Genomic DNA, 13485 nt, shown 5'->3' with positions numbered 1-13485 from the left:
CCTCTTGGGTGAATTTGCTTCCTTTTGTTCTAGAGATTTTAGGTGTGTTGTCAAGCTGCTAGTGTGTGCTCTCTCTAGTTTCTTTTTGGAGGCACTCAGAGCTATGAGTTTTCCTTTTAGAAATGCTTTCATTGAGTCCAACAAGTTTGGGTATGTTGTGGCTTCATTTTCAGTAAACTCTAAAAAGTCCTTAATTTCTTTCTTTACTCCTTCCTTGACCAAGGTATCATTGAGAAGAGTGTTGTTCAGTTTCTATGTGAATGTTGGCTTTCTATTATTTATGTTGTTATTGAAGATCAGCCTTAGTCCATGGTGATCTGATAGGATGCATGGGACAATTTCAATATTTTTGTATCTGTTGAGACCTGTTTTGTGACCAATTATATGGTCAATTTTGGAGAAGGTCCCGTGAGGTGCTGAGAAGAAGGTATATCCTTTTGTTTTAGGATAAAATGTTCTGTAGATATCTGTTATATCCATTTGGTTCATAACTTCTGTTAGTTTCACTGTGTCCCTGTTTAGTTTCTGTTTCTACGATCTGTCCATTGATGAAAGTAGTGTGTTGAAGTCTCCCACTATTATTGTGTGAGGTCCAATGTGTGCTTTGAGCTTTACTAAAGTTTCTTTAATGAATGTGGCTGCCCTTGCATTTGGAGCATAAATATTCAGAATTGAGAGTTCCTCTTGGAGGATTTTACCTTTGATAAGTATGAAGTGTCCCTTATTGTCTTTTTTGATAACTTTGGGTTGGAAGTCGATTTTGTTAGATATTAGAATGACTCCTCCAGCTTGTTTCTTCAGACCACTTGCTTGGAAAATTGTTTCCCAGCGTTTCATTCTGAGGTTGTCTGTCTTTTTCCCTGAGATGGGTTTCCTGTAAGCAGCATTGGGTCCTGTTTGTGTAGCCAGTCTGTTAGTCTATGTCTTTTTATTGGGGAATTGAGTCCATTGATATTAAGAGATATTGAGGAGAAGTAATTGTTGCATCCTAATGTTTTTATTGTTGTTAGAGTTGGCTGTCTTCTTTTAGGTTTGTTGAAGGATTACTTTCTTGCTTTTTCTAGGGCGTGGTTTCCATCCTTGTATTGTTTTTTTTTTCTGTTATTATTCTTTGAAGGGCTGGATTCATGGAAAGATAATGTGTGAATTTGGTTTTGTCATGGAATACTTTTGTTTCTCCATCTATGGTACTTAAAAGTTTGGCTGGGTATAGTAGCCTGGGCTGGCATTTGTGTTCTCTTAGTGTCTGTATAACATCTGTCCAGGATCTTCTGGCTTTCATAGTCTCTGGTGAAAAATCTGGTGTAATTCTGATAGGCTTGCCTTTATATGTTACTTGACCTTTTTCCCTTACTGCTTTTAGTATTCTCTCTTTATTTAGTTCATTTGTTGTTCTGATTATTATGTGTTGGGACGAATTTCTTTTCTGGTCCAGTCTATTTGGAGTTCTGTAGGCTTCTTGTATGTTCATGGGCATGTCATTGTTTAGGTTTGGGAAGTTTTCTTCTATAATTTTGTTGAAGATATTTGCTGGCCCTTTGAGTTGATAATCTTCATTCTCATCTACTCCTATTATCCATAGGTTTGGTCTTTTCATTGTGTCCTGGATTTCCTGGATATTTTGAGTTAGGATATATTTGCATTTTCTTTGATTGTTGTGCCGATGTTCTCTATGGAATCTTCTGCACCTGAGACTCTCTCTTCCATCTCTTGTATTCTGTTGCTGATGCTGGCATCTATGGTTCCAGATTTCTTTCCTAGGTTTCCTATCTCCAGCGTTGCCTCGCTTTGGGTTTTCTTTATTGTGTCTACTTCCCTTTTTAGGTCTAGTATGGTTTTGTTCATTTCCATCATCTGTTTGGATGTGCTTTCCTGTTTTTCTTTAAGGACTTCTACCTGTTTGGTTGTGTTTTCCTGTTTTTCTTTAAGGACTTGTAACTCTTTAGCAGTGTTCTCCTGTATTTCTTTAAGTGAGTTATTAAAGTCCTTTTTGATGTCCTCTACCATCTTCATGAGATATGCTTTTAAATCGGGTCTAGGTTTTTCAGGTGTGTTGGGGTGTCCAGTATTGGGTGAGGTAGGAGTGCTGCGTTCTGATGATGGTGAGTGGTCTTTGTTTCTGTTAGTAAGGTTCTTACATTTTCCTTTTGCCTTCTGGTAATCTCTGGAGTTAGTTGTTATAGTTGTGTCTGGTTAGAGCTTGTTCCTCAAGTGATTCTGTTAGCCTTTATCAGCAGACCTGGGAGACTAGCTCTCTCCTGAGTTTCAGTGGTCTGAGCACTCTCTGCAGGCAAGCTCTCCTCTTGCAGGGAAGGTGCACAGATATCTGGAGTTCTGACCTGCCTCCTAGCAGAAGATGAAGGCCTGAAACAGGGCCTGTCCCAGAAGCTGTTAGTTTCTTTAGTCCACACTCTTACCTGCGCAGACTAGTCTTGAAGGGATCCGGGAACCAAGATTGCTTCTCCAGGTGCTCTGGCAAAGCCCTCCCAGGCAGGGAGAACACCTGTCCTGTGGCAGGGAAGGTGCCTGGATGTCTGGAGCCTGTAACGGGGTCTGGCTCAGAAGCTGTCCTCTAGGGACGTTGGAGGTGTCCTCTGACTCCTCACCCAGGTGACCCGGTGCTGGCGCCGACCTGAAGGGACTTGTGACCCTGGTCAGGCCAGGTTTACTGCTTCCCTAATGCTGTCTCAGGTCCCGAGAGATTGGAATGGAACAGAAGTTGTGTTCCACTCACCGGTGGTCCTAAGATTGCTTGGAGAGTCCTCTAGGGACCTTGGGGTGTCTGCTGACTCCATGCCCAAGATGACCCGGTGCTGGCACTGACTGGAAGGGCATAAGTAGTCATTTTTATGTTGAAGTCTGTTCCCTCTATCCTAGTCTCTCTAGGATGCTTGCCATGCAGGCATGTTAGATTTTTATCAAAGGCCTTATATTGTTATAGTTATAAAGAGTTACAATTAAAAAGAAGTCTAGACAAGGCAAACTTTACTCTTGATCAAGAGGGTGTGCTTGGAAGATCAAACATATGGAGACAGAAAGTGCATTTGGTTTATGTTCTAACTAAGTGGTTACTGTGTCTTTTCCCTATTGGGTGGAGTCAGACTCATAGTCTTAATTTAATTGGCCAATCTGAAAAGAACTGACACACAGGAAATGAAGGAATTGAAAGGGGTCACTGCTCCAAGTAGAAAGAGGTCACTGCTCCAGGTGATCAGACTCCTGGAATACAGTAGAGGATCTGTGTGTAAACAAAGGTTTTACTGGGTGCGGGTTAAAACATTTACATAAAAGGTGTGTGTGTGTGTGTGTGTGTGAGAGAGAGAGAGAGAGAGAGAGAGAGAGAGAGAGAGAAAGAGAGAGAGAGAGAGAGAGATAGAGAATTGGAATTCCTTGTTCTAATCACAAGTTTCTTGGTATTTTCTATTATTTCTTTCAAATCCCTCCTTTTTTCCCCCAACACGCTTTTTTTTTTTAAACTCAGTGAGATGCTGACAGTCTTTGTCTGTCTTATCTTGGAGTAAAAAACTGCAATAGGAAGGAAGTACCTGTTTAGTAATAATTGACTCAATAAGCCTGGGTTAGATTCCCTAGTACAGGAATTAATTATTTCATCTATTTTATTATAGTGGTTTAAGGTGAGCCTACACTCCTATGGGTGGTCCTTTGGCCAGGAGATTGACCTTGATCCATTGGAATGCAAGTCTGTACCCAAGGCAGGAGTTTTTAAATTTTTATTTATTTATTTATTTTTGCCAAGGAGGAGGCATTTTCCCCTAAAAGGCTACTTTAACTACTTTAATATTCTGCCTCCCCAAAGAAGCATTTAGGAATCAGATCAGAATTCAGCTCTCCAGACACTTTTGGTATCTTTGGCCGCTGGCAAAAATGAAGCTGCCAAGGGTCTCCTGGACATTTCTTGGCTTTAGTCAAGAAAGAAATTGGTTATTTTCCCGTGGTGTTTTTTCACCCTAAACTGCCTAGCCAGTTTCTACCACCTGTTCTTATCATTCCCCTCCCTCTTAAGAAGTAAACTTCTTAGTTCATATTGTTGTTCCACCTATAGGGTTGCAGTTCCCTTTAGCTCCTTGGGTAATTTCTCTTGCTCCTCCGTTGGGGGCCGTGTGACCCATCCAATAGCTGACTGTGATCATCCACTTCTGTGTTTGCTAGGCCCTGGCATAGTCTCACAAGAGATAGCTATATCTGGGTCCTTTCAGCAAAATCTTGCTAGTGTATGAAATGGTGTCAGCATTTGGAAGCTGATTATGGGATGGATCCCTGCATATGGCAATCACTAGATGGTCCATCCTTTCATCGCAGCTCCAAATTTTGTCTCTGTAACTCCTCCCATGGGTGTTTTGTTCCCATTTCTAAGAAAGGGTAAAGTGTCCACACTTTGGTCTTCGTTCTTCTTGAATTTCATGCGTTTGGCAAGTTGTATCTTATATCTTGGGTATCCTAAGTTTCTGGGCTAATATCCACTTATCAGTGAGTACATATTGTGCGAGTTCCTTTGTGATTGGGTTACCTCACTCAGGATGATATCCTCCAGGTCCATCCATTTGCCTAGGAATTTCATAAATTCATTTTTTTAATAGCTGAGTAGTATTCCATTGTGTAAATGTACCACATTTTCTGTATCCATTCCTCTGTTGAGGGGCCGGAGCTCTTGTCTCTAGCTGCATATGTATCAAAAGATGGCCTAGTCAGCCATCACTGCAAAGAGAGGCCCATTGGAATTGCAAACTTTATATGCCCCAGTACAGGGGAATGCCAGGGCCAAAAAGGGGAAGTGGGTGGGTAGGGGATTGGGGGGGTGTGGGTATGGGGGACCGTTGGGATAGCATTGAAAATGTAAATGAGGAAAATACCTAATAAAAATAATTTAAAAAAAGTTATGAAAGACCTTGGTTTTCTAACCTGTGACAGTAATACATAGACGTTGCTTTCAATAGTCACTATTTTACTGAGCAATGGAATTGTGATTAAAAACTATTACAAAATTAGTAGTCAAATATGTACATAAAATAATAAATAATAAAAGCTTTTAAAATTTAAATTTTTAAAATTAAAAAATAAAGAAGTAAACTTAACTGACATTGTGGAAGTGGGTGTTGAATAGTCTGGCTTCTTCAGGCTGAGTTTAGGAATATCATTTGTAGAAGTTTTTAGGTACTACTGCAGAGGTCCTATCAAAAAGACCTATCAAATGTAGGGAGAAAAGGAAGTCCTTGATTGGCATCTGGAAGGAATTTTCTCTTGTGAGACTACGCCAGGGCCTAGCAAACACAGAAGTGGATGCTCACAGTCAACTATTGGATGGATCACAGAGACCCAAATGGAGGAGCTAGAGAAAGTACCCAAGGAGCTAAAGGGATCTGCAACCCTATTGGTGGAACAACATTATGAACTAACCAGTACCCCAGAGCTCTTGACTCTAGCTGCATATGTATCAAAAGATGGCCTAGTGGGTCATCACTGGAAAGAGAGGCCCATTGGACTTGCAAACTTTATATGCCCCAGTACAGGGGAACACCAGGGCCAAAAAGGGGGAGTGGGTGGGTAGTGGAGTGGGGGGGAGGGTATGGGGGACTTTTGGGATAGCATTGGAAATGTAAATGAGGAAAATACCTAATAAAAATATATATCCAAATCTCAGTCCAGTAGAATCTCTAGATGGGCTCAATATCCTTTGGAGATCTTCTGGGCTCTTTTCTGAAGCCTCTAAGGTTGTTTTCCAGAGTGAAATAGATGAACCCACAATCTCATTTCACATCCTTTGATACTTATTAAAGCAGCTAAAAGTGAACATGCCCTTCCCACATGACTTCTCAATAAGCAGAGAAAAGATTTTTAGCTAGCATTTAATTTTTAGGTTAAAGCAATAATGGATCTGTCTCCCTTGGTCATGGACAGGTGCTTCAAGAGCCAAAGTCAAAAGTCTTATACCAGGGCATGAATTGTTTTTAAGCCCATTTATATGGTTTATTACATTTATTGACTTTGTGTCCATCTCCAGGATAAATCCAACTGGATTGTGGTGTTGTAAGTATTTTAATAAGGATTTTTGTATCTATGTTCATGAGGGATATTAGCCTATTGGTATAATTTTTTTATTGGTTGTGTCTGTTTTTTTATAATAAATTCTGGCTTTGTATGAGTTTGAAGTGCTTTTTTCTTCTGCTTTTAAAAATAATTTAGGAAAAAACTGGTTGTAGATCGTTAAAAGTTTGGTAGAATTTAAACTGTGAATCCTAGGTTGTGTGTGTGTGTGTGTGTGTGTGTGTGTGTGTGTGTGCGTGTTTGCAGCCTTTTATTACTATTTTGTTCTCTTTGTTTGTTATGGTTTTGTTTAAATTGTTCATCTTTTCTTGGTTTAACTTTGGTGATTTGGAGAATTCCAGAAACTCTTCATTTCTCTCAAATTTTCTAACTTAATAAAGTATAGGTTTTGAAATTACAAAATATTTTAGGAGCATTAAATAGATACCCATTTGGCCAGGCACACAAGACTTTCTCTAATACTAACAGTGAACTGTCAGAAGTGTATCTTTGATGATCCAATACTTATTTGGATATGCAAATTGATCTATAAAATATGTCAAACAGCTCCCAGACTCTTTAGACTGGAAGAATATATATTATATTATATTGGGCAGAAGGAAGTGTGTGATAGTTAGTTGTTTGTCAACTAGAGAGGAGATGGACCTCCAGGCACACCTTCCAGAAGTTATTTAGATTAAGTTAGTATCTAGGCATGCCTGTATGAGATTGTCTTGGTTATGTTAATTAAGGTGTGAAGCCTACTCTATAATTTCAGTAAGTATCATGATTCAAGGGGTTTGGGCCTTGAACTACAGAGAAAAGAAAAGAAAAAAGAGAAAGAAAGAAGGAAAGAAAGAAAGAAAGAAAGAAAGAGAAAGGAAAGAAGGAAGGAAGGAAGGAAGGAAGGAAGGAAGGAAGGAAGGAAGGAAGGAAGGAAGGAAGGAAGGAAGGAAGACAGTTAGCTGAGCACAAATTTTCAAAGTTCTTGTACGGCAGATGAGACCCGAGGAGCTCCTCAAGTTCCTCCTGTTAGGATTTTTCTACTGTGATGAACTATTTTTGAACTATGGGTCAAATTAAGCTCTCCCTTCCTTATGTTGATTTTGCTTAGTACAGCAACAGCAAAGTAACTAAAACACTATATATCCCTACCTATTCAACATTGTACTTGAAGTCCTAGCCAGAGCAATTAGACAACAAAAGGAGATCAAGGGAATACAAATTGGAAAGGAAGAAGTCAAAATATCACTTTTTGCAGATGATATGATAGTATATATGTGACCCTAAAAATTCCACCAGAGAACTCATAAGCCTGATAAACAACTTCAATGAAGTAGCTGGATATAAAATTAATTCAAACAAGTCAATGGCCTTTCTGTACACAAAGAATAAACAGGCTGAGAAAGAAATTAGGGAAACAACACCCTTCTCAATAGTCACAAATAATATAAAATACCTTGGCGTGACTCTAACTAAGGAAGTGAAAGGTCTGTATGATAAGAACTTCAAGTCTCTGAAGAAAGAAATTAAAGAAGATCTCAGAAGATGGAAAGATCTCCCATGCTCATGGATTGGCAGGATCAATATAGTAAAAATGGCTATCTTGCCAAAAGCAATCTACAGATTCAATGCAATCCCCATCAAAATTCCAACTCAATTCTTCAATGAATTAGAAAGGGCAATCGGCAGATTCATCTGGAATAACAAAAAACAGCATTTTTCAACAAATGGTTCTGGCACAACTGGTGGTTATCATGTAGAAGAATGCTAATTGATCCATTCCTATCTCCTTGTACTAAGATCAAATCTAAGTAGATTAAGGATCTCCACATAAAGCCAGAGACACTGAAACTTATAGAGGAGAAAGTAGGGAAAACCCTTGAAGATATGGGTACAGAGGAAAAGTTCCTGAATAGAACAGCAATGGCTTGTGCTGTAAGATCGAGAATCGACAAATGGGACCTCATAAAATTGCAAAGCTTCTGCAAGGCAAAAGACACCGTCAATAAGACAAAAAGGCCACCAAGAGATTGGGAAAGGATCTTTACCTATCCTAAATCAGATAGGGGACTAATATACAATATATAGAAAGAACTCAAGAAGGTGGACTCCAGAAAATCAAATAATCCCATTAAAAATGGGGCTCAGAGTTGAACAAAGAATTCTCACCTGAGGAATACTGAATGGCTGAGAAGCACCTGACAAAATGTTCAGCATCCTTAATCATCAGGGAAATGCAAATCAAAACAACCCTGAGATTGCACCTCACACCAGTCAGAATGGCTAAGATGAAAAATTCAGGTAACAGCAGATGCTGGCGAGGATGTGGAGAAAGGGGAACACTCCTCCATTGTTGGTGGGATTGCAAGCTTATATAACCACCCTGGAAATTAGTCTGGCGGTTCCTCAGAAAATTGGACATAGTACTACCGGAGGATCCAGCAACACCTCTCCTGGGCATATATCCAGAAGATGTCCCAACCGGTAAGAAGGACACATGCTCCACTATGTTCATAGCAGCCTTATTTATAATAGCCAGAAGCTGGAAAGAACCCAGATGCCCCTCAACAGAGGAATGGATACAGAAAATGTGGTACATTTACACAATGGAGTACTACTCAGCTACTAAAAAGAATGAATTTATGAAATTCCTAGGCAAATGGATGGACCTGGAGGGCATCATCCTGAGTGAGGTAACCCAATCACAAAGGAACTCACACAATATATACTCACTGATAAGTGGATATTAGCCCAGAAACTTAGGATACCCAAGATATAAGATACAATTTGCTAATCACATGAAACTCAAGAAAAACGAAGACCAAAGTGTGCCCCTTCTTAGAATTGGGAACAAAACACCCATGGAAGGAGTTACAGAGACAAAATTTGGAGCTGTGACAAAAGGATGGACCATCTAGTGATTGCCATATCCAGGGATTCATCCCATGATCAGCTTCCAAACGCTGACACCACTGCATACACTAGCAAGATTTTGCTGAAAGGACCCAGATATAGCTATCTCTTGTGAGACTATGCCAGGGCCTAGCAAACACAGAAGTGGATGCTCACAGTCAGCTATTGAATGAATCACAGGGCCCCCAATGGAGGAGCTAGAGAAAGCACCCAAGGAACTAAAGGGAACTGCAATCCTTTAGGTGGAACAACAATATGAACTAACCAGTAACCCGGAGCTCTTGTTTCTAGCTGCATATGTATCAAAAGATGGCCTAGTTGGCCATCACTGGAAAGAGAGGCCCATTGGACTTGCAAACTTTATATGCCCCAGTACAGGGGAACGCCAGGGCCAAAAAGGGGGAGTGGGTGGGTAGTGGAGTGGGGGGGAGGGTATGGGGGACTTTTGGGATAGCATTGGAAATGTAAATGAGGAAAATACCTAAAATAAATAAATAAATAAATAAATAAATAAATAAATAAATAAATAAATCCCACTATATAAAGGGTTTACCTTTCCTTGAGTAGACAGCATGTGATGAGGAAAACACAAGGAGTGTCTCTTGTAAGCTTATTTTTCTCGACGGAGAGCCTAATTTCTCTACTTTGCCCCAGCATTTTTTTTAAATTCAGAAAAATACAGACTAAACATGGGAAGGTGAAGATCTGAGTTCCAAAAGCAAGCTTCCTTAGTTACCTCATGTTCCTGAGATTACAGGGGATGGAACAGGTGGCTGGAATGGGGTTCTGTCCCAGGTCATACCCTATGCCTTAGTTGTTGTAGGTAGAATGAGGCCATTTTGCCTCAACATTAAGAGAGTGATTGATTCTCATATTGGAAAGATAACACAATTCACAGCTTCAAAACCCTATGGGAACTCTCTGAGCCCATAGATATATATTGTTTTTTGATCTTATTTTGTTTTAGAAAGAACAGTGAATGTAAAAGTTTGTAATATAATACCAATAATACCCCAGGTATGACATCAAAAGGACACAGCCATTTTGTTCTCCAGTTTTTAAGCCTTAACCAAAATTTCTATTTCTTTTTTAAAAATAGATTTAATTATTTTTATTTATGTGTGTGAATCCCTACATATATACACCTGCACTATATATGTGTGTCCCTACATATATGTATTTGTACTGTCTGCATGCTTGGTAGCCACAGAGACCAGAAAAGGATGCTAAATATTGTGGAAATAGAGTTATGGGTGGCTGTGACCTGACTGATGTGGGTGCTAGGAACCAAACCCTGGTCCTCTGCAAAAACAGCTAACTGTTGAGTCATTTCTCCAGTTTCTCTTTTCCTTTTTTTAAAGAAAAAAAAAAGCTCTCTCTGTCTTTTATTTTAAAATAATTTCATTATTAACTTTAAAATTTTTATTAACTTATTATTGCTAAATACTGTGTTAAATTCAGGGGTAAAATGATCATTATAAACATAGACATCCTTTTATACCTGCAGGTGCTACTTTATCAGATTACAACAACTGTGGATCAATCGTATCTAGGCTAAACAATCCACAAACTTTTAAAAATCAAGATTTGAACTTGCCATATGCCCCTTACTATGCTAAATCCATGCCAAGAAAGTGAAGTACAAACCTTGTTTTAAATATTTTAAATGATCTACAGCTGACTTAATGCATCCAGGAATTGATCATATGCAAATGGTGTGTATGTTGTATTATGTAACACATGTGAATATTGGTTTTGGGATCCTAAAGAAAGTTCTAGAATCCATCATTCACAAATACTGTATATGTATACATGAAGGTTATTCTTGGTTGTCAACTTGACTACATCTGGAATTAACTAGAACCCAAGTGGATGGATCCACCTGTGAGAGATTTTTTGTTGTTGTCATTGAATCATTTGAAAGACCAACCCTAAATCTGGATCTTTTGAAGTGCCAGGATCCACCTTAAATCTGGGCTGCACTTTCTGCTAGAGGTCTATATAAAGGACATGAAAAAGAGAGCTGTTGCTCTTTGCCTCTTGCCTCAGAGCCTACTTCTTTGGGATTTCTATGTCTGCCAAAGAGCAGGTGAGACATCTAGCCTCATGGACTGAACAACTATTGGGTTCTTGGACTTTCTATTGGGAAATAACCATTGTTGGAATAGTCAGATATTAGAGTGACCTGTAAGTCACTCTAATAAATCCTGTTTATACATATTTATTCTATCAGTCTGTTTCTCTAGAGAGCCCTGACTAATACAAAACACACACACACACACACACACACTAATAACAAAAATACATCTACAGTAGAGAGGTTATAAAAAATGTATTATATGACAGGTTTCTGGAAGATGGTATTACAAGTAATTTTAATATATTTTCTGTTGTTTTATTTCAAATTCTTATGAAGGATGTGTGTTATTTTATATATAGAAAAAAACCTTAAGAAACTTAAAAAAAACTATAGATACTACAAATACTGAATTGTCTATACTGCTAAATCTCCCAACAGCTGCTCCTGGACTTCTTCCCAGCTATCTAACCTGAATTTCTTCACTAGAACCACGGACAGGTTTTGGGTTAGCACCACTGTCAGTTGGCAGTATCTTACTATAATTGCAGACTCAAATCTCATGAGATAACAAACTTCAAAGTAAATTTGGTTTCTGAATTCCTTTTGTCCAATGACATGTTAAAATTAGGAGCACCCTTCACCATAATAGATATTTGATTTTGTTTTAGTGGAAGAATGCTGTTTCAAGATTCTGCTGAACATCTGGTTCAATGGTACAGCCAATCATCCACATGAGGTGAGAGATTTGGAGAAAGAGCAGCAAAATGATCACAACAGCTCAAGTAAGAAACAACAAGAAATAATGGCTTAGCACACGACTCTTCCACTATAGAACTGGAAGATGCATTCAGGGATGTGAGACAGGTATGTTCTAGGTTAGGAAGAGCTAATGACTGAATATGTGAGCATATGGAGACAAATATATGATACTCATGCTTCTAGTAGAAAAGTGCTAAGGAAATTCTAGAGGCTAAGGTAAGAAAAGCTAAGACAGTATTAAGTAAGGCAGTTCCAACAGACAATTGCTGTCTCATAGATAATTCCCTGATCAAAGGCATACTCACAGTGACCCTGTGATATTTCTTTTGGTATTCTCCCTAACACATGGCTAGTTTCTTTCTCTTTTGGGTTCTCCATTGTTAGGCTCCAAATGACGCTCTCATATTTTTCAGTATGAAGTGCCCTCTTGGCAATCAGACAATCCTTGGGTGATTGGTTTATCCCCCAAAACTCTCTCAACTAGTTTTCTTTTATGTAGAAAATATTTTCCCCACTGGTGACATCTGAGTCTTAAACTCTATAAAACCAACTCCTGCCAGGCTGTATCCTGCAGTTTTTATATCAGGGAAAATAGTCCTGGTTAATAGGTTTTCTTAGATTGTATGTTCTCTTTCCTACTACTCTTATTTCTGTGCTTGTTTATAGGCGAACATCTCACAGGGTGCCCTGTTTATACTGCAGAATTTCAGCATATATTTGACAACTCTACTGAAAGGAGAAGCTGAGGTGCACATAATATAGCCAATAACTTGCCCTGGAAATAAAAAGCAAATAATTGGCTTTCTCACAGGGGAGACACATACTTTCTTAGATGTTCAGCATTAATATTGCATAGATTTTATTGTGTATGTGAGATACACACACACATACACACACACATCTCAGTATATGGTACTGGCCTGGAACTTGCTATGGTTTCCAGCTCACAGAGATGATCAACATGTCACTGCCTCCTGATTGCCAAGTTTAAAGTTGTGTGACACCATACCTGCCAGCCATTGTATGTAAGGTATGTGTGAGTATGAGTGAGCACATGCCACACTGTACATGTGGAGGTCATAGGACAACTTCAGTGCCACTTCTTTTTAACTGTGGGTTCTGGGGCTTGAACTCAGGTCACTGGGCTTGTGTTTTAACCTAGAGCCATCTCAGTGGCCCTTTTACAGGTTTTTTTTTTTTTGGATTTTCGAGACAGGGTTTCCCTGTGTAGCACTGGATGTCCTGGAACTCACTCTGTAGACCAGGCTGGCCTCAAACTCAGAAATCTGCCTGCCTCTGCCTCCCAAGTGCTGGGATCAAAGGCATGCACCACCACTGTCTGGCTACAATTGTTTTTAAACTTATGATAGTTTCATAATCGATGACATCCAGGAATGAAGAAAATAGACTCCATTTTCTTCCTTGTAAGTCTCGCTTTGATTTTGAGCATGAGCGATTGGATGTATAACAGAGTAATTTGAGATCTTGAGTAATAACGAATGATCATCTGCCTTTGGTAATCCGTAAAATGCAGCCACAAAGTAAGTCTCTGTCTGGAGCCAGTGGAGATCTATATTTACATTTTCGAGCAGGACCTGCTCCCTTTAAACCCCAAGATGCTACTGAAGATCTGAAGAGAGAAGGACACTGCTAATGGGGGTATTTGCTTTTTGTTTTGCTTTTTCATC

The 13485-nt window shown here is 39.2% G+C and overlaps 1 protein-coding gene across 1 annotated transcript in view; it reads left to right on the top strand.

Annotated features, from left to right (window-relative positions):
- The window catches only part of 4930512M02Rik (RIKEN cDNA 4930512M02 gene), a 38616-nt gene extending 26013 nt beyond the window's left edge, over positions 1–12603 (top strand). The window contains exons 3-4 of the mRNA NM_001305143.1: positions 11707–11774; positions 12464–12603. Of these exons, the coding sequence (NP_001292072.1) occupies positions 11707–11774; positions 12464–12559 (164 nt within the window). The 3' untranslated portion in view covers positions 12560–12603. The remainder of the gene's footprint in view (positions 1–11706; positions 11775–12463) is intronic.
- The last annotated feature ends 882 nt before the right edge of the window (positions 12604–13485 follow it).

This window comes from Mus musculus, chromosome 11 (genome assembly GCF_000001635.26).
Source record: "Mus musculus strain C57BL/6J chromosome 11, GRCm38.p6 C57BL/6J".
Lineage (NCBI taxonomy): Eukaryota > Metazoa > Chordata > Mammalia > Rodentia > Muridae > Mus > Mus musculus.
The sequence above is the reverse complement of the archived record's forward strand: the minus strand, read 5'-3'. Positions and strand labels throughout refer to the sequence as shown.